Here is a 22497-nt window from a genome sequence, read left to right as displayed (position 1 = left end):
ATAGCCGTCAATGGCAGTGAATAAGTTAAAAAACGATTATTCATTGATTGGATGAACACGTTATTCTTGAACACTATTCTTTTTTTATGTGCATTTCAAGCCTCTTGCATTTTTATTCTGCTGCATCCTCACCTTCGCTGCACTGCACAGGCATTTCTTTAAGATCGTGAGAAACTGGAATGGAAATCCCAATTCAATTTCAATTCATATCCCAGCCTTGCATGTTTTCATATGTTAGTTACCTGAGTGTTTACCCAAAGGATCAACTCTGCACTGGATGCACGTTTTTATGTGTTCAGCCTGCCAGGTTGAGTGCACTGCAAATGAGCGTGCTGTCATGGTGTTGTGCGGAAGCAGAGCGCTGCGGTGCAGTAAAACTCTCGGTGATGAGCGTAGACGTCCTCTCTCTGCGTTAGCCAAAACGCTCCGAGTCATGCTCTGGGTGATGTACCTGTGGTCTGAATGAAATAAACACACAACCGGCACACTGGCATACATGCGAATGCCTCGTTCCACCCACAACACATTTGACACCCTCCGTTCTACGCGCCCAGGTAGCTGCATGCAAACGACCCATTCCGAGACAATCTGATCACACAGTGGAGGCTTCGCCTCGTTCTGTTCCTTTGCTTGGTGAGAATATCGCCGGGGCGGAATGGAAACTTCATTTTAAAGGGGGCTAATATTAGCCTGGGCATGTGGAAAATTCCTTTTAAATGATCACAAGCTGAGAAAAGGCAAAGAATTTGTTTAGCGTTTTGCTTGACAGTCTTCACTGAATACATGCAGTTTGTTTCTCTTTTTTTCTGGGTGGCACGCAGGAGGGTCCTGGGAACACAGATGCAGAGGAAGGGGGAAGAAGGGGCTGTCATGATGACATTCAGGACTGTATGAGTGTGTATGGCTGTCGCTTGTTGCAGGCTTGATCACAGTGGCTTGTTCTTTTTGCTCTAAAATCCCCAAATGCCACTCCACAGTACCTCCTTGGCTCGCGACTGACGCTTTTACCCTGGAAAAGTGGAACTAGTACAGTATTTCGAAACAGCAGGAGTAACCTATGCCACTGCACTTCCAACCGAGCTTGACCTGCCTCTTATTTGTCGTTTTAGTTAGAGATGGTCGTTTTTGTGCTTTGGAATAATGTGCCTGGTTTGTTGCGAGAAACCGCCTAAACTAGGGCTGGCTATCGATTCTAATTTCCTCAATCGATTTGATTTACATTCACAAGAGTTCAGTTTGATTCGATTTCGATTTTTTTCCCCAATTCGATTCACTTCAATATATCGATTAATTATGGAACATAAATTCTTCCTAAATGTCAAGGACATGATAAAAACTCCACAAATATTAAATTCTAAATTAAGTTTGACGCAGCCAATAACTGGTCAAATTATTTACTTAAGTGTTACACAAACATTGACATTGGCAAGGATGAGATGAAAATAATTCTAGAATGGGAGGTGTTTTCCACCAATATATATTGGTGATTGGGCCAACCGATACAAATTGCTCTTTCTGACCAAGATATTGGTTAATCTGTGTTAGAGGCTGACATTTTTGGGGGGAATCCCACAGGTCACGGGATTCCCCCCCAAAAAACTGATTGTCACTCAAATTGGTATGCCCGTAACCACCCGGAATGGTCAGACCAATCTATTGGTCAATCAAGCCAATATGCGCTAGATTGGTAGGTTTTTTTTGGTAACCAATCCATTTTTAGAGTATAAGATAATACTTTTGTGTGAACAGTACATTTCAAGAAAACAGTAAGATACAAAAAAATGGCCTTTAAAATTCAGTTTTGTTAAAAAATTATTATCGATCATGGTTTTATGAATCGATATAAGGCTTGATCGATTCAATATCAATTATTCGATTTTTTTAAACCCAACCCAAGCTTAAACCACATCGGTTCACTGCCATTGACGGCTTTAAACGTCAAAAATTTATTTGAACTATTTCTATTAGTTTAACTTTTTTTCCCACTTTTGTTAACAAGAGTATGAAAGCCTAGATTTTTTTTTACTGTACATTTAGAACAGATATAACATTTGTCATTAATCGTGACTTAGCTATTGAAGTGAAGCGATTAATTATTATTTTAAAAAAAGTAATCGCCTGACGCGATTTTAAAAAAACAAAAGAAAAAAATATAAAAAATTTGCGGCATCAAGCGATTAAAAATTTTAATAGTAATTGATCGTGTGACTTCAGTAGTTAACTCACGATTAATCACAAATGTTATATCTGTTCTAAATGTACAATAAAAAAATCTAGGTTTTCATACACTAGTTGACAAAAGTGGGAAAAAAATGTTAAACTAATAGAAATAATTCAAATGAATATTTGACGTATATAGCCGTCATTGGCAGTGAATGAGTTAAATGACTAAGCAAGGAGAATACATTCAGTATTTGGTTTTAGACATATTGGACATCACCGTGAGACATGCTCATCATGGGCCATGAGTATCATGCTAACATTGGAACTTTTAGGGCTCTATATTCGTAGACAGGCACACATGCGCTCGGTGTAAAAACGGGCACATCTCCATTTTTGTCTAGTATATCCTGTTTGGGACCATGTTGTGCCTCTCTCGGCGTTCCGGCGGACAAGGTTGCCCCGAACCCAGCACATCTAGCAATTTGGTAACAGAAAGTAGGCTGTGCTCGCCTATGAAGGGGCACATCTCAATTTTTATGCTGGGGCAAGTATTGCGTATTTGTGAATATGGTAGACGTGCTATGCCTCCTTGGGCGTTCTGGCACACAGAGCTGCCAAGTCCCCCCAACGCATAACCAATTTTGTCACAAAAAGTAGATGAGATTTTAGACTCGGTAAAACCAGATATGATTAGGAATGCGTGGTGTAATGTGATTTTGGTCAATTATTTGGAGGCATAGGCAGACAGATTTGCTGCTCAGCGGACTACATCATCCGCAAGTTAGAGATCTTCCAGGACCCCAACGGGTCTATTTTCTGTTTCCCGACCGCCCTGATTTTAATGCAAATGACTGATGCTGCTGCGATTGGCCGGGAGAATGCTTCTTTCCAGCCCACATAGATGCACAATGGTGTAAACGTACAGTTTGTTATATCCAATTCTACCTGCACAAAGTCTACGAAAATACCAAAGGACAAAACTCTACCCATGCACACAGACTCCGCTTTCCGCTAGACTTGCTCTGGGAATGAAATAGGGTCCTTTATGGTTTATCCCAGGATGGATTGTTTATTGAATGTAATCTTCAAAGACTTGAGTGTTGAGTTTTATTTATTTTTTTCCTCTAATCTACACAGGATCAAAATTATACACAAGCGTCTCAAATATACAAGTCCACTGATATTTGATTCAAGATCTATTAGTAAGTTTCACCTTGACCTGATTGTTTTTGTAGCCATTATTAACTCATTCTCTGCCATTGACGGCTATAGACGTAAAACATTTCTATTAGTTTCATATATTTTTCCACTTTTGTTAACAAGGGTATGAAAACCTAGGAAAACATGTATTGTACATTTAGAACAGGTATAAAATTTGTGATTAATCTTAAATTAACTAGTGAAGTCATGTGATTAATTACAATTAAAAAATGGAATCACCTGATGCCACTAATTAAAAAAAAAGATAATTAAAAATTAGGGCCATCAGACGATAATTTTTTAAAATTGTAATTAATCGCATGACTTCAATAGTTAACTCATGATTAATCACACATTTTGTATCTGTTCTAAATGTACAATAAAAAACATTTAAATGTACAACAAATGCTGAAAAAAATGTGCAACTAATAGATATAGTTCAAATGAATTTTTGACGTCTAAATCCATCAATGGCAGTGAATGAGTTAGGCTTCAGGTGTCATTCTGGCTGTACTTTACTTTGCCGATTTGGTCAAAATTAGTTTGCTTTCTGACAGACACGTTTTCCCAGGATTAATTTACTGTATCTTCAATTGGAGGCTTTGGGAAGGCCAGAAACTTTTAAAGCAGTTTTGGTGTGTGTCACGAATCAATATACTTTTGGGACGTCCAACTGTGTCCGTGTTTCAGCCATCTAAATTTGAGTTGAATTTGAAATTGGAGCAAGTCCTTCTTCCTTTTAGGTTTGGATGTTGACAAACAACCCAGGAATCTCCAAGGCTGAAGCCTATCATGACCCGGAAAACAGCTGGAACACCAGTCTCAATGTTCAAGGGTTTTACATCATCAAGGACTGAGACGGTGCCAACAAAGAAAGAAGCGACTGCTCTGAAATTGACCTTCCAAGTCAACCGAAATTTGTGGCTACCAACATGGACACATGATCAGACGAGACACAGATTGAGGTATCAAACCACGATGACATCAAGTATGTCTTTCAAGCCCAAGAACACTGCATCCACTGTCGATCGTGCAAAAGTAGAGCTGTGCCAAAATGAGAAGGTACAGCACAGTGTGAAAAAGGGGCAGTACAACCATTACTGATTAATACTGTAAAATGACGCATGACACACAGCTCTGTTGACGAAGAGTAACTGCTGGATGTTGGCTCAGTATGAGTATGAAATTAGTAATTTAAGTATTCATTTCATTAATTAACTCATTCACTACCATTGACGGCTATAGACGTCAAAAATTCATTTTTTCAATGTTTTTTTCTACTTTTGTTAACAAGAGTATGAAAACCTAGAAAAAAATATTGTACATTTAGAACAGATATAAAATTTGATGGTGAGTTAACTAGAGAAGTCATCCGAAAAAACTTTTTTTTTTAATAATTTTTTTTTGTTTTTTTAAATACAATTATTTTAATTATTTTCTTCCTTTTTTTTTAAGGAAAATATTATTAAAAAATCAGGCGATTAAAATTTGTAATCGTAAGTAATCGCATGACTTCACTAGTTAATTCACGATGAATCACAAATTCGATCTGTTCTAAATGTACAATAATTTTTTTCTAGGTTTTCATGCTCTTGTTAACAAAAGTGGGGGAAAAAATGTTAAACTAGTAGAAATAGTTCCGTCAATGGCAGTGAATGAGTTAAGTATAAGTATATTTAAAAAATAATAATAATAATATTAAAAGGAAAAGAAGAAGAGTGCTTCAAGTACAGGAATAGTTTCCATTTAATCCATTGGTTCTCAAATGAGGGTACAAGAAAGCACTTCAGGTGGTACGTGAGATTTGAAAATATATTTGAAAAATCTCATCCATGCAAAAAAAGAGCTTGATCATCCTCCTGCCACCAAGAACAACAAAAGGTCCTCAATGAAGCACAAGCACAAGTGTCTCACTAAAATGTCTCACTAAATTAAAAAACACTGTTTAGTGCAGTAGTGTCCAAACCTACTGCCCGGGGGCCATTTGCAGCCTGATATCCATTTTTCAGTGGCCCGCGACAAATACTAAAGATGGCATTTGGCACAGTTTAAATGCATTTTTTTGGGGGAGATATCAAAGTAAGAAGGGAGGGTGTCAAAAATATACTTTTATATACTGCAGCATTTTTCTAGATATGCAAAAACAAAAAAAATATCTATAAAAGATTTTTAGGACTAAACACAATTTCTCTTCATAATTTGATTTTCTGTATGTGGCCCTCAAATGAAAAAGTGTGGACACCCTTGGTTTAGTGCAACAACAATGCAATGTTCAGTGATGACAGTTAATGTTGCCAGTCTTCTTTTGAATTATTAAATATATGTTCAGATTTTTTTTTTCTTAGCTGTTTCTGCATTTATTTAAAATGACGTTAATGATTTATTTTTTAGAACAGATCTATATCGTTATCCCAAAGGAGGATACTTTATGTTGGCAATAATATTATTTATGTGCACAAATGTTTTAGCAATACTTATTTATCTTTTTTGTGTGTTACAACTTTTTATTTCCAAATCATTCTAGACACCATTACAAATGGAGTTCCAAAGTTTAAGAAATCAGATGATGATGGCACATCACTCTTTTTGGATTTTTTCTTTTTGTTTCATCCACAAAGCTAGATGCTAAAGCTAGTCTAGCTAACGCTAGCTACTAGCAGCACCACTCCCAAAGAAGGTTGCTTTTGCCAATGCCAAAACGTGCGCTATCAATACAAAGCATATATACTTGTTTTGTTTTTTTTGGGGGGGGGGGGGGGGGGGGTTGTGCCATCAATGAACAGAACGTGGCAATACTTTGCCGGTACACTGCACAGGCTTGTATATATGTTCTAAGTTCTAAGGACGTTAATCCTTGTCATATATGTGTGTTTGTGTTACCAGTACTTGAATGTGTCATATTTAATGCTCACATTTATGTTACCTTTTTTTTTTTAACCCTGATTTTGATTGTTAAATAGTGACATTCAGTTCAATTCCAAGTTCATTATATAATTTTTTTTACATATAATAATATCTATATCACAGTTTCAACAGTGCATGACACTGTTAGGTAGAGTACTTAGTGACTAAGAATAAAAGGCCACACATGGTGATCGATCGGTCATTAACGGCCTGGCTCTGCAATCACAATTTTTCACGAATGTTGCCGATAATAATCATTGGTGTTTGATCGGAGCACCCCAACGGCACATACAATATAAGTGTAGCGAACTAATACTTTTCTTGGAGTGCATGCATTAAAATTGACCAACCGTCTTAGGACTTCTTGATCTTTTTTAGCTGGCACATTTTTGTCATAGTTGGTGTTATAGCTGGTTTGGTGGACAAAGTTCTCAAAAACAGTTCTTGTGCACTCAAAACACATTTCTGTTTTCTGCTCGTAATTGTATCGACAGCATAAAACCCGGATCGTAACACCCTGAAAATATCTTCATTTTTGTGCCGAGGCAGGTCGAGTTTAGAATTTGTGAATTTGGTAAACCCCCGCTGCACGTCGATAGGCATTCCAACGTTTGCTATTACACCCCCCCCCCCCCCCCACCCCCCGGTACATCTGGCAATTTGCCGGCAGAAAGTAGACTGGATGTTGGACCCGCTAAAACCAGGTCTAAGTGGTGACGCCGCCGGTGTCACATAATTTTTGATCGAGGTGCAGGCAGGCAGATAGATAGTGTGTGGTGCATTCCATCGTATTTCATTCATAAATATGACAGCAGTGTCGGACAATCCCTCTGAATTATTGTTGAAATCAATCCACTGAATGAATTATTGTCATTACCGATGCCCAGAACCAATGCATACATTTTTATATTTTAAATGAGGTTTTAATGTCATTACTGCGAGATGGAGCTGGGGTCGCCTGGAAACCGGAACATGGGAACGTGTATTGTAAACGTATGACTTCCAGCCGATGGCCGGGTCAGACAATCATCCTGAGTAATCAATAATTGATTTGAAAGGATTCGTTTTAGAGCTGGCTCTATGCATTGGAGTGAGCGTGCATGTCTGATGCAGGAATCTGTCACCAGACTCAGTGCTGTCACACTTGCCTTCTGACTAGTTTCCAGTTGTCTAATTTGAACATATGCCTATCTGATACATGTCAGGACGACTGAAAATGGGGGATGTCTCAATCCATTTGTTCCTTTGTAAGTCCCCCTCCCCTACTCCCAGCAGAACACCACCACCCCTAACACCACCCACTGCTTGACCTGTATTTCACTAACAAACATAATATGACCCTAACTTTATAACTTGCCTTTGTGTTTGTGTGTCTGTGTGTGCATGTATGATTTGCTAGGAAAATCCCATCTGGCCATAGTTCAGAGGGTCAACAATGAGGGTGAGGGAGACCCTTTCTACGAGGTTCTCGGTATTGTCACCCTGGAGGACATTATTGAGGAAATCATCAAGTCAGAGATCCTGGACGAGACAGACTTGTACAGTAGGTTTCCCTCTTGAAGTTCATACCAGATTAACTGTAGTCAAGGTCCAAACGTTAAGTCGTATATAAATCACAGTACAGGTTGCTCCAAGTTGATATCACAGCACAATTCAATGGGTGCGTTTGCATCAAAATGGATCACACTGCCATGAGTAATACTAAAACCCAAAGATGATTCTGAATCAAAACTAATAGCAACTCAAGCAGTGATAAAGCATGCCTTGTTATGATTTATTCCCACAGAAATGTCACACAACATATCGCTGGCGTCGGACCGAAACCTTGTACCTCCAAAATAGTCACTTTTCAGGCGACCCCAAAAACGGCATGTTTGTTCAACTGTTACATCTCACAGAGCAAGCCATTTTCAACCCTTTAGATTGGTCAATAATTTGTATTTAAAAAATACAAATAAAAAAAATACCAACATGTGTGGACTGACCAAAGGATAGATTTGTGGGGAAAAATATGAAATTGACCAAATTGTGACTTATGAGGTTCCAGCCAGACGCCAGCGATATGCATTTGGTGTTCATCATTTTGTAACGGAATAGAAAGCTCAACTGTTCTGTGTTACCCACCTTTTCTAATCCAGTGATGATTTGATTGTTTGTTTTAATAATCTTACTCACAGGTAACAACTGCAATCTAATGGACACTGTCGTTGCATCTAGTAGACTGCGTTGAACAGTTTTGCAAAGGACCAGATACAGTTACATCAATTTCTGCATCTCTTTACAATTTGTAGCATATATAGTAAACATGTATGTGGGTCGACCTCATACATAATTTTATTGATATGAGTATTTGAATTTTTGGTAATTATCATTCAAAAGGTTTATTGTTTTGAAGAAAAAAGGTGATTAAGAAAAAAAAAGCGTAAATGTCTTTACCGTTATTGTTCCCAAATGAATCTTCATGATTTGCTAAGGCTAATTACATTTATGGATATACAGTATTTTAATTCTGTTGCTTAATAAGACTTTTCCATGAAAACTAATACTAGATTTATTGTCTTAGAAGTTCCTTTTTGGTTCTTTTACAAATGGGCCTTCTTTGTCGCTCACACACTCTAAAAAAAAGTTTTTGTCAAAAGTATTCTAAGTATGGATAAAAAATGGACAGATCCACTTTATGGGTCAATTTGACCAGAAAATTGACCCAGGTACAGGATCGGTCCATTTTTGACCCATACTTAGGTTATTTTTGACCCAACTGTTTTTAGAGTGTAGGGCCCTATTTTCGTGCCCAGTGCAAATCTAGCACAAAGCACAGTCTAATGTATGGGTGGAATTTTCTTTTTTTCCTAGATGTTGCAGAGGTAGAAGGGGGCATTTGCGCCGTTGTGGGATGAGACACAACAAATTCCTGGCTCCCCTTATTCCTATTGAAATCTAGGTGGGGCGCGCAATACAATACGCAGTCTACTAAATTCACAAACACACTAAACTAGACTTGCCCTGTCACGAAAATGAAGATGCTCCCTTTTTTTTACGCCGAGAGAAGTCTACTTTCTGTCACCAAATTGTCATGCGCACCGGGGGCGCGGCAGTTTTGTCTGCCGGAACACCCAGAAAGACGCAACGCGATCCCAGACTTGCTCTGGCATGAAAATAAAGGTAGCCCGTTTCGACGGCAAGTGCACAGGCGAATTTCTACGAAAATAGGGCCCATGATATCTTTACTGTTAATGCCACGGCAAAGAGCCTCTTTATGTTGTTGCAATACACCAGAGGAATCTGTGAAATCAAGTGCCTGGAAGTGGCAGCCATTTTGCATTCACAAAGTAGCAGACAGCAAAATAGATGTAGCTGTTATATGTAGTTGTTAATAGTTGTTATTTCTGAGTTCTGTATGAATTTGTAAAAAGTGTCAGAATCACTGCATGTCTTTATCGTCATTATGAATGTATGAAGACAAAAGTGTAATGGGTTAAATGAGTAGCTCGGATCATTTATGCAAAGTTTGAAGGACAACGCGTAAAATGTGCATCTCATATGTTTGGCTTTTCTCTTTACCATTTTGCAAGAAGCGTATTGCCACAAATTGGTTCAAAATTGAAGTTGTTGTCATTGTTTATGATTTTGAAGAAATCTTTTTTTTTAGATTACCTTTGCATTGGGCTGCTGTAAAAAAATAGGGTTGCTTTTCTCTTGGTTGTCCTAATTTTTAAATCATCAATACATTTTTGAAATGAGGGCTTCAAGCATGGATATCATAAAAACAATGTGTCATTAAAAAAAAATGCTATTTAAGAAAAAAAAATGAACAACTGTATTAACCGTTATTATATAATGATACAAAAATGCCCATATACTGCACATTGTGCTAACATCATGAATGGTTCTTTTTTTCTTTTCTTTGAGAGAGCTCAGTATTGTTCATTCGGTAATCTTACCGATTCGACATGTCATCATCATTGCTCGCTCTTATGAATGGTTCTGATTGCTTATCTAATTAGCGTTTTTTTTTCTTTTTGTTCGGTTTCCCCAAAATTGGCAGCCACGCTATTGGCCCATTTAGCATAACTGTGCTGTGGTTTTGACCTGACAACGTGTACATGTTTGTTTTAGGTTATTGTTTTAAATGTTAGTTCCATTCATGTTTTAAAGCCATTAGTGTGCATGTTTTTATAGCATAGAAATGGGCATCGGTGTAAGTGATGGATTTCTGGAGTTTTGTTGCTTATGTTAGTTTGTAAGCACAAATTAAAATGAGATGTAAATGGTAACAGCGACACTATACTTGAGGAGTGATTGGTGCATTTTTGGTGCAAAAGGAAGCAACGTCAGTGTCATGGCGGGGGGCATGAGCGGCCACCACTCTCCCAAATGAGTTACTGTTCCCCCTTGCCCCGCCCTCTGCAGTGTTTTTAATGTACGTGTACATCTTGTCCATTAAGATAGCAATATTTAGAGAAAAAAATAGACAAAACGGTATTTAACATTTGCAAAAGGTCATGTCACATCCTGTCAACATACCGTGTACGCACACCTAAGTGAGCTGACTTGCTTTCAAGCTTGGCCTAATACCACTAATTCCACCTGATTCATATAATCAGCTCATCAGCAAGCTCTGTCGAAGCCTGATAACGATCCTGATCTTTAGAATCAGGTGTGATGGCGCCGAGACGTCAATATGTGGGAATTCATTCTCCACTATAAGGAAGCAAAGCCGCTCAAACAAATATCGTACACACAGAATCATTTCAAGACTTGCGTGTGTCTAAAAGAAGACGCTGAGGACGTTTAAAGGCTGTAATGTATATGCCAAGTCTGGAGTGGCGCTGTAGCGCAGCCACAGGGAGTTAACGGAAAGCGTAGAAGAAGAATCAGTGAAGAAGACGGACACTAGCTACAGAACAAACGTGGCTTTGCATGTATCAAAACAACATGAAAAAGACGAACACAGGAGAAGTGACAATGGCGGGTGATTCGAGTACCACTTATTGAATGCGGGAATTAAGAGGCAAAATATTTTGCTGCATAAGCAAGCTAAGGAGGCTGCGCAAAACGACTACGACACGGCTAAACGCCTGTTGTTGTTGACAGACTGACGGTTCGCGCGCAGTCACGCGAGAATTGCCGCATACGTCATCAATCTGCGACAATGCGTCGTCATGGAGCTGCGATCATTACGTCATCACTGGAGGAGTATCCTGCATATGGCGTCCAGACGGACGCGTACGGGGCGCGTTTTGGAATCTTTCCACTCTGGAGCCCGGTTTCAAAAGTGATCGGTTTCAAGCTCCAAAACTGCGCCGTCGTGTGGACGAACGGCTTGAACGGTAAGAAACTTGTGAGGATACATTGAAACTGGCTTTTGTGTGGACGAGGCCTTAGAAAACTTGTTTTCATGTCTCCCACAGGTGCGCAATTGGTGGGTTGCCATCCACTTTTTCAAGAATTGCCTAAATAAATTTGAGTAGAAACACTAGAAATTCCCCCCAAAAAACAAGTTTTTACGTAATGGGTGAAAGGAAAATTTTGGCTATGGGAACTGGTTTTGCGAATAAACAATAACAGGACCAGATACCATGTCGCACGTTTTGACCGGATAGATCTTCAAACATGGCTCTTGTCATGTAGAAAGGTTTCAGCCAGAGTTGGTCTGTAAAATGCTGCTGAACAAACACTTGCCAAATTTCCCAGAAACCTTTGACGCGGCTGCATACCCATACAGACGGATAATGACGCAGCGGTCTCCTTTAACAGTATTCTTAACAATCTTCTTTGCCGTCTCCTTTTCATGACGGCTCAGTATGCGCTGAATGCTGACACAATTGTGTTGATTTCTTCAGCAGATCAACATTTTGGATGAAATCCCCATTAATGCTCCATAACACAAAAGGCACAGTTTGTTTTCGCTGGAGTTTGAGAGACATGACCCCAAAATGCACAAACAAGTGAAAAGGGAGACCATTACATATGGAATCATGTCCACACTCGCTCCCTCAACTCTGTTACCTGTTTATAACTTTAAGGGCTCTATTTTCATCCTCAGTGCAATTCTAATGAAAAGTTCAGTTTAACTCATTCACTGCCATTGACGGTTATAGGCATCAAAAATTCATTTGAACTATTTCTATTAGTTTAACATATTTTCCACTTTTGTTAACAAGAGTATGAAAACTTAGAAAACATTTTTTTTGTACATTTAGAACAGATATTACATTTGTGATTAATCAGGAGTTATCTATTGAAGTCATGCAATTAATTACAATTAAAACATTTAATTGCCTGACACAATTTTTTTTTTTTACCCATTACGTAAAAACTTGTTTTTTGGGGGGGAATTTCTAGTGTTTCTACTCAAATTTATTTAGGCAATTCTTGAAATTTTTATTAAAAATTAGAGGCGTCAGGTGATTAAAATTTTTAATCGTAATCAATCGCATGACTGCATTAGACCTAGAATTTTTTTATTGTACATTTAGAACAGATATAAAATTTGTGATTAATCGTGAGTTAACTTAAGAAGTCATGCAATTAATTACGATTTTAATTGCCCGACGCCTCTAATTTTTTATTGTAATTAATCGCATGATTTCAATAGTTAACTCTCGATTAATCACAAATGTTATATCTGTTCTAAATGTACAATTTTTTTCCCTATGTTTTCATACTCTTTTTAACAAAAGTGTGAAAAATGTTAAACTAAAAGAAATAGTTAAAATTAATTTTTGACTCAATGGCAGTGAATGAGTTAACTGTGGGCATGGGTGGAGTAATTTTTCGTTCTTTTGGTATTTTTGTAAATATTGCTGAGGTAGAATCATAGCGGCATCCCTCATTTGCATTAAAATCAAGATGGAGTTTTTTTCATTCGCTTACCAGCCCAAGGTTTGGGGGTGCAGACAACGGACATGCGGCGAATCCTCTTTGTCGCCGTAGAAAGGGAGTGCGCATGGCGGCCGGCCACATGCGGCGATTAATATTTATCGACGGGCGTGGGGGTTGGAGGAGAGGGACCGGCTCCAAAATGGACCAATGTTCAGGAAAATCAAGAAATATCTGATGGCTAGCCCGCCCCTTGTGTCTAGTCGCCACTTTCACTACTACCACTGCCATGTATGAACCGGTTTAACGCTGTGTGCTGCATTCCCATCTCCTTTAGTCTCCAACTCCTTTTCCGGTAGAATCTTTGGAATCGAGGCGTATTTATCACTGCCTCTAGCGAGAGTCTTGTAACCGTCCGCTTACTGTGCAAGCAGTTCGGGGGTTGCCAGATACTGTGTCAAATATTCCCCACAATGAATACTGTTTACTGTACAATTGTGTGATTAGCAGGAGAAATGACTGAGCAGGAAGGTACACCGGGCATGACATTGCAGAAACAGAAATAGATTCACTGGGGGCCGTGCAGGACATTGGCAGATGATGAGACATGGGCAATTGGAGAACTTGCACCCAAGATTGTGCGTGCGTGTGTGACCACCACGCCATACAGTAAATTAAGCTTTTTGGCCTTATGACTTGAAATGAATGCGACGGCACGCCAACGACCCAACAAAAATGCTTTGTGAGGAATTCAATCCCACATTTACAATTAGGGTATAAAACGCACTTTGGGTAACACTTTGCACATGGCACATTGTGATCCTTTTTTGTTTTTAAATTTAAAAAAAAAGAAGCTAAAATTTGCGTTTCCGCCAAGTTCCAAATTTGTCTTTTTATGTTCAGTGGGTGTTTTTGACTTGAAACTTTGGTTGCATATTGAAAACTTGCTTTTTTTTGTGCTGTGCACCATAACATAAATATATTCAACTTTTTAACGCTGTTAAATATTTTAATATTAATAAATAATAATATGAGCAGTTACACAATGTTTGTATAATTGAGAGTTGTGCCTTCTCCAATACATATGGCTTGAAGTAATGCTAAGAATGTGGTAAACTAACAACGTAGCCCCCTATAGTTCTCTTTTAGTTCTGAGAAAGTCACCCCAGCTATGTTTCCAGAAAAGGCAATGGCGTTTGGGTAACTCAAGTTTAGTCACCCTGTGACCCGGGACGACTATTTCCATTATCGGATTGACATGGCGGACTGACTTCTTCGTGCCTTCTCATCACTTGTCACTTTCTGTCTGCAGCTGACAACAAGACGAAGAAGAAAATCACCCATCGCGACAGGAAGCAGGATTTCTCGGCCTTCAAGCCGTCCGACAATGAAATGAAGGTTAAAATATCACCTCAGCTTCTGCTGGCTTCCCTGCGTTTCCTAGCAACAGGCAAGTAGGCTGCGTTGCTGCTTCCACCCCCCCCCCCCCCCCCCTCTCCCCCAGTGTGCCTTAAGCCCCCTCGCCGCCAGGAAAGTTTGTGCGAATGTGTTTGCAGTTTGTGTTATGTGCACATGTGCTTGTATGTGCTGCGAGTTTGAGGGCAGTTGGGTGCAAAGTGGGGTGAGTTGAAACGAGTGTATGTGTGTGCGTGTTTGAAGGAATGACAACCAGCACGTTTGTGATTAAGGCCCCAAAACGCAGGTCCCTAGTCAAATTTGTTTTAACACCACCCAATTTACTTTTACTTAATTCTTCTGCGACCTTACGTTAGCGTGTTTCGTGCCATTTTTTAAGTATTTCCATCAAACGTAAATTGAAGCTGAATACTTAAGAATTGCAGATATTTCTTCAAGTGTAGATTGATTTTCTTTCGCAGTTTAACCTAACAGCTACACGTTGATTATGTTATTTTAAAGGTTAATAGGAAGGTTAGCTCCTGTTAGCGTAGCTAGCTGCTAACCACAGTTGTACCAATGCTGCTTTCGAGGATGGTCGGAAGTCGGATATATTCGAGTTGTTTTTTCCCAGGTCCGACCTGAAAGCGTTCGAGGCGAAAGTAAACAACCAAAATGGCAGCTGATACTGATAAATAGTTTTTTTTATTTGAGTCCTCAAAAGTCATTTTGAACTCAAGCAAACTTGCCTTCTCACAATTTTGCTTCATTTATTGTTTTTATCTTATTTCATAAGCATTCCATATAGTTCAGTAGTTCACTGTATAATTTCATGCAGGGAGATAGCGGCATATTGTCACGTACGTTGTGTTACGTGAAGTTATATGTCGAATATTTATGAATGAAGAAAGCTATCTAGTTTTATACTCGGGTAAATTGTGTTTTGCCATTCACGCCCTGTGTTTCCAAAGGGGTCGTCATTGTAGACTGATGTCTCTTGTAGTCCGTCCCAGTAGTCGGGGTCCTTTTTTTCTTCTTTTTCCTCGAATGCAGTACAAGTTGATGTTATTAGAAGGGTTAGGTAGAAGGTTAGCACACACAGTTCCATTCCTAATGCATCATTTCTTTGTTTTTGTCAGCGGTTTGGTTTACTCAGTGGTTGTAAGGTCTTCTTGAAGTTTGTCCTTGTAAAGGTGTTACTATCTCTACAGCACAGATATAAACCCAAACACAGTATAAAAAATGAACTGTTGTTCACTTAGAGCAGCAGGAAGTGGCGATTGACGAATACACTTGAAACAGCTGTGATTGTATTGTCATATACTACAATGAGAAGCAGACCTCATCCAAGGTAGAGCTGTCAAATGATTAAAAAATAAATAAAAAAAGATGAATCACATCTTAGAATTCTGATTAATCACTTAATTTAAAAAAAACTTATCAATGTTTTTGTCTGCACCTGTTATGTGTTAATTAATACCTTTATCGTAACCATCCGCTGTCAAGCTAAAGGATCATCTGCGGTCAAAATTAGTAGCGTGATTAATCCGCATTAATTCATGATTAATGTGATTAATCAATGAGTTAACGCTTTGACAGCACTAATCCAAGGTTTAAATAAAATCTAGATTTGAATCAGCAGCCAACTGTAAATCTTCATAGATACAGTATTATACACATCTTGCTGCTGTGCCCCACAGCTCATTTTGATATTGGTTCTTCCCTGGGCTATGCCCCAACCAAATATGGTGGAAATTGAGTTCAGAAGTGTTTACAAAATCCTGCTATCAATCAACACAAAACACAATAAAAATAAGATCCTTACTGGGGATACTTGCACAGTATTTAGATTTTTTGCAATCTTATCATTTATGTTATCTCAAATGACGTCGTAGTGCCTATTATTTGCTTTCTGGGGAGACATGAATTTGAATTGTTGTTGTGTGTTGATTCCACTGTTCAATTTTCATTCTGACCGCCTCCTTTTCTGTCTCTGTAGAGGTTGACCTGTTTGCACCACCACAAATGTCTGAAAAGATTCTCCTGCGCTTGTTGAAGCACCCCAATGTCATCCAGGAGCTAAAATACGACGAGAAGAGCAAGCGGGCGCCTGAGCACTACCTCTTCCACAGGAACAGACCTGTGGACTATTTCATCCTCATTCTGCAGGTGAGTGGGATTGCGGACATTGAGAAACATCATCCAGGGCAAATCCTTTAACTTTGGGTCAATATTCAAACTTAGTAGATACAAATCTCAGAAATGAGATAAAGTTGATTAATTTATTTTCAACTCAAAGTGTTAGTGATACAATCTTGTAGACTTTTTGCTGCTGTTATCAATTGAAGATCCTTTCTTTGTTCAAATTGTAGACTTTATTTACTTTTACTATGGTGAAGGATCATTTTTGCCTCATCAGTTCTTAACTCATTTACTGCCATTTAGACGTCAACAATTCATTTGAACTATTTCTGTTAGTTTAAAAATTTTGCCACTTTTAACAAGAGTACGAAAACCTAGAAAAAAGTTGTTATTGTACATTTAGAACAGATATAAAATGTGTGATTAATCGTGAGTTAACTATTGAAGTAATATGATTAATTACCATTTTAAAAATGTAATCGCCTGACGACCTAATTTCTAATAATCTTTTCTTTTTTTAATAATCTTTTAATAATTTTTTCAAAAAACTAATTTTTAATGATCTTTTCTTTTCGTTTTTAAAATTAGAAGATTATTAAAATTAGGGCGTCAGGCGATTATTATTTTTTTTAACTGTAATTAATCGCATGACTTCAATAGTTAACTCATATTTAATCACAAATTTTTTATATCTGGTCTAAATGTACAAAAGTGGAAAAAAATGTTAAACTCATAGAAATAGTTAAAATGAATTTTGATGTCTATAGCCGTCAATGGCAGTGAATGAGTTAAAGCAACCTCCCAAAAATGTCTTGACAATATGTTCTATGTAACCCCACTAGTCTTAATACGGTATTCTGGTTAATAATGGGTTAGTGGAAGATAAGTTAAGCAACAAAATCTTGCAATTTTTATCAATATTAGAAGGCGGCCATTTTACCACTTGCTGTCGAGTGAAAATGACATCACTGTTGCTCAGATCTCAGGTAACGACCAACCACAGCTCACCTGTTTTCTGAAGCTGAGCTGTGATTGGTTGTTACCTGAGACCTGAGCAACTGTGATGTCATTTTCAGTTGACAGCAAGTGACAAAATGGCCGCCCCTGAAATGGATTTTGATTCCACAAATATAATATTAATCAGAATGTCATGTTTAGACTAGTGAGGTCACATATATAACATACTATTGTCAAGAAATGTTTAACGTTGACTTCCCCTTTAAAACTTTATCATGACATTTTTTAGGTCATGTTATGTTGTGTGAGAACAGTAGAACCTTAAAAAGATCACTTTTAATTTGGACTCAATTTGCATTTCTGAGAAAAATCTTCAGAGAATTCTGATGTCATTATATGTGATGTCATCTTATTACGCCAGGTTTTTTTCCAACATTTATTGAAAAAGTTCAACCACCCTAACTGATCAAGTCATTTGAAACCTTTGCTACCTCATGAGAGCTCAGTTCAGCGAGCGTCAATTGACTGTGCGCCAGAATTGTTTGCTTTTTCTCTGGCGTTTTAGGTTTCTATGGGAAAAGTCAATGAAATGGTTTGCGTTTTGACATATGAATGTTTCACTGAATATAGAAATATAAAACCAACGCTATGTACAAAAATGTTTATTTCCCTTCTTGCTCTAAATGTCTGACTTCAGGGCAAAGTGGAAGTGGAGGCAGGCAAAGAGGGGATGAAGTTTGAAGCAGGGCCATTCTCCTTCTATGGGATGATGGCGCTCACTGTCTCACCAGGTGAACACTTTGATTACACAAGTTGCTTGTTGTTTTTTTCATCAGTGGCTCAACTCTATTTTGCAGCTTTGAAAACAAATAAATAATAATATTAAGCTTTGTCAGTCAAGTTTTAAGAAGCTTTTTGCACCAGTGACCTTCTTGCAGTGACAGTAGTAGTGATGCCCTCGCTCCTCTTGGTTCATTCATAAACTTCAACTATTCCCTGTTTGTTCCAACCATTTTGATCAGTAGATAGGAACTGAGAGACACCTAGTGGTGAAAATAAAAAGTGTCCTCTGTTGTGTGCACTCTCAAATCTAATCGGATTCTTCTTCATTCCCCTTTCAGTCAATCTCAGCCATTGCAGATGATGCCGAATCAGAATTAGTTGCTGCTGATTTTGCCTACATGTACATTATATGATTATACTTACCTTTCTTTATTCCCCCTCCCCCTTCTTTTTTCTCCCCTCCCTCTAAAGTCCCGCTGTCCCTTTCTCGAACATTTGTCAATAGTCATTAGCTGGATCACCAGGTACGGTGTACTTTTCGTTCTCTACTCACACCCGTCTTCACGTTGACTTCTCAGCTGCTTGCTAATCTCATTTTTCTTGTCTAACACAGCAATATTCAGGAGCATGAATACTTTATGTTTTGACTGACTTTGCAAATGGTGACGGCTGTATGTCTAGAAATTGGTTTGTACTTGAATGCACCATACATATGAATGAAAAAGAAGAGAAAGAGTGCAAAGAAAAAGACTGTAACACCCTCATCCTCTGAGCCATTATTCAAGGGGGATGAATGGTACTGGAGGCCCCAGACTCCGCCCTCTTCCCCCTCGCCCCTAACCTTTAACCCCCTGACTGCATAAACAAGACCTACAGCTACAGCCCCCTGCTGGCCACCACTGTGCGCACATACAAAGAGAAGCACGTACACATATGTCCACTCGCACAGACGCGAGGAAAAACAAGCACAGACTGCATGCTTAACTTGAAAGGATCCACCAGTATTTATGCCGCACGTTGATGTTGTCATACACGCATGTCATTTTTTGATATCGGTACTTTTTTGGGTTGGAAATAATGACCTGACCCCTGCTGTCCTTTGAAAGTGGAGTACTAATCTGCAAGACTTCACAAGACCCACTGTGCTCGGCCTGCACACGCACACGAATGCTGTTTTTGTGCGTCTCATAGACACCGACTTATTCCAATGTTGGATTACATACATTCCAGTCAGCGTAGTAGCATTGGTTTGAGCCAAGCTGTTTTCACTTTGTTGTGTGTGATTTTCACTAGGCTTCTTTAAGAAGTGGAAAAATATAATCTGGCTTTAATTAAAAAAGAGAACAAGTACTTTCTATGCGGTGGCGCAGGCAAGCTGCCTCATTGAAACTCGCCAACTCATGAAATACTTTGTGGTAGTCCAAGCGGGTATCAAAATTATATTTCAATCAATAGCATCAGTATCTTGACCTTCACACGTGCCATTTTAATTTGAAGGCACCACCATAGGCTGTAGTAGGGAAAGAAAAAAAGTCGACCACAAAAATAAATCGAAACAGAATTTTTGCCCCAAGACTTTCACCATGTACACCATCCAAAACAGCCTACATAAACTTGTTGTATCCATTACCCTTTTGCAGTCTTTTAGCACCCTCTATTGGTGGAAAGTCAATACTACAGTCAATGATGTCTCAAGTACCCCCCCCCCCCCAATGGGGGTTTGTCCCCCTAATTAAAAAAATCAACAACCAAACAAACTAAAAATGAACAAACTATATATGTTTGATGTGTTTTCACAAAATCCACAGGTGGGCATTCCATCAATATTGATGGCATTTTGCTGACAAATGACTGATTGATGATTACAATGCGGTTCGGCTTGAAATATTGATGATGGAAGGGTGTCCTGACTGTTAACGATTCACGATCATTTATTTTCGGGCCCACCTCACCCAAAATATATCGTTTGGACAAAAATGTCAATATTGAGATTCCTCCAAAAATAACCTCTTAATCGGAAACTTGACTCATTGAGCCATTTTATCAGTAAAAATATATATATTTTGCCCAGAATTAATTTGATAACTTCATTGTTTTTCATGTCCAATAAATACCTTTAAAAACTATTTTTTCCACTTGCTGTCTACTGAGGATGGCATCACCTGTGCTGACGAAACAGGTAACGACCAATCATGGCTCAGTTTGCTGACCAAACCCAGAAAACAGGTGAGTCGTGATTAGTCGTTACCTATTTCCTCAGCACAGGTGATATCTTCAGTTAACAGAAAGTGGAAAAACAATTTTTTTAAAGGTATTAATTGTACATGAATCAAATTAATTCTGGACAAAATACAAACTTTTTACTGCAGAAAATGTCTCAATAAGTCAAGTATCCCTTTAATGTCTCTATTTTCATTTCCCAGCAGCAGAAAAGATTCAATTGTAGTAGAAGTGTTTAATTAGCATTTGGTAAGTAATGTACATCATAACTATGGCGTGTTTTTTAGTGGAGGTGCTAGCTAGTGCATCTGCGAGGCCTGCTCCTTAAATCACCTGGAGTTATTTGCTGCTAATGTTACTTCAGAAATGATTTATATAAACGGACAAAGCACCCAATAAAAGTCCATATGTGAACCCTCCCACACAACATCGAACAGAAGTCGACAGGCTTACCTTATAGCAGAAGCAAAATGTCGTCGTACTGGCGAATGTTTGTAATCCAAACATAGAGATCATCTTCAGTTGCAGGATCTTTCTTTTTAACGAGTCAATTTCTCCTTTTAATTTAATGTATTTATGCACTAGAGCAAAACATGTCACAATACAATCATAAGGGAATTAAATGCTCCTATCAGGGCTTTTCCTGTGTACAAAATTCAGAGGCGGCCACCTCCACCTTACATGCTCGCCACCTCCTGACTGAATGCTTTAACATGATAATGGTCATATTTTATTGGAACTATTATTCTTATTACTGAAACTGAAAATGGAATTATTGTATGTTGCCTGTAAAAAATTGAATTTACAGAATACATGCACGTCATGGCGCATAGTCAGGATGAGGGATGTTCGATACCACTTTTTTCCCGACCAATATGCAACTTTTGAGTAGTCACCGCTACTGAAACCAAATACCGATACCACTAGTAAATCTAATTTCCCACCCATAAATGGCAGATGATTTTAAAGAAAGACCTAAATATCCCAATATATTGTTTTTACTTAAAATTGCATGAAGTTAATGGCAACTTTGTATTCATATAATTTCTAATTTCTTGTCCCTGATCGTAAAATGGCTGCAGGAGGGCGGCCAATAATGGTATCGGTCACCGGCGTGAGTACCGATACCTTAAAATAAGACTGGTATTGGCACCGATACCAGTCACCCATCATAGTCAGGATGATACCACCTCTACCTCAATTTGGGCCAAGAAAAACCCTATACGAGTGCTTCCCTGCAAACGTGCATAGTGCAGCAGTCGGGTTGAAGTGGAATGAAGATGAAATGATGTAATTATGCAATGTTTTGGTCACTCTTTGATGTTGTGAATTTCATGCGGTGATGAAAGATGACACGTCACGTCATCAACGCGTCACAAATGAAGCGTCTGCCTGACTCCCATGATTCTCTTTTAATTAGGATGAAGTTCCACTCAAATATGGGCTATGAAATATACTTGATAATGAAAAGATGATCATGTCATTGGGATGGTCCAGATAGATAGAGAGAGAGATTTAGCTTGCTAGCTACAGTAGCTAGCTAGTTAGCAGGATAGATAGTGAGTGAGAGGAGATAGAGAAGAAAAAAAGAGAGCTTTAGCTTGCTTGCTACAGCAGCTAGCTAGTTAGCAAGATAGAGAGAGAGAGAGAGAGAGAGAGAGAGAGAAGAAAAAATATTTAGCTTGCTAGAGAGCGATTTAGCTTGCTAGCTACAGTAGCTAGCTAGTTAGCAAGATAGATAGCGAGTGAGAGAAGAAAAAGAGAGCGAGAGATAGAGAGAGAAGAAAAAAAGAGCTTTAGCTTGTTTGCTACAGCAGCTAGCTAGTTATCAAGATAGAGAGAGAGGGAGAGAGAGAAGAAAAAAGATTTAGCTTGCTAGAGAGATTTAGCTTGCTAGCTACAGTAGCTAGC

At 38.6% G+C, this 22497-nt stretch overlaps 1 protein-coding gene across 1 annotated transcript in view; it reads left to right on the top strand.

Annotated features, from left to right (window-relative positions):
• Nucleotides 1-22497, top strand: part of cnnm2b (cyclin and CBS domain divalent metal cation transport mediator 2b) — a 61506-nt gene that overhangs the window by 35160 nt on the left and 3849 nt on the right. The window contains 6 exon segments of the mRNA XM_086081920.1: nt 7667-7810; nt 14402-14539; nt 16484-16653; nt 18281-18374; nt 18838-18867; nt 18870-18890. Coding sequence (XP_085938046.1) covers nt 7667-7810; nt 14402-14539; nt 16484-16653; nt 18281-18374; nt 18838-18867; nt 18870-18890 — 597 coding nt within the window.

This window comes from Leptonotus elevatus, chromosome 8 (genome assembly GCF_054856555.1).
Source record: "Leptonotus elevatus isolate MCC_2025b chromosome 8, RoL_Lele_1.0, whole genome shotgun sequence".
Classification (NCBI taxonomy): domain Eukaryota; kingdom Metazoa; phylum Chordata; class Actinopteri; order Syngnathiformes; family Syngnathidae; genus Leptonotus; species Leptonotus elevatus.
This window is presented reverse-complemented; position numbering and strand designations above follow the sequence as displayed.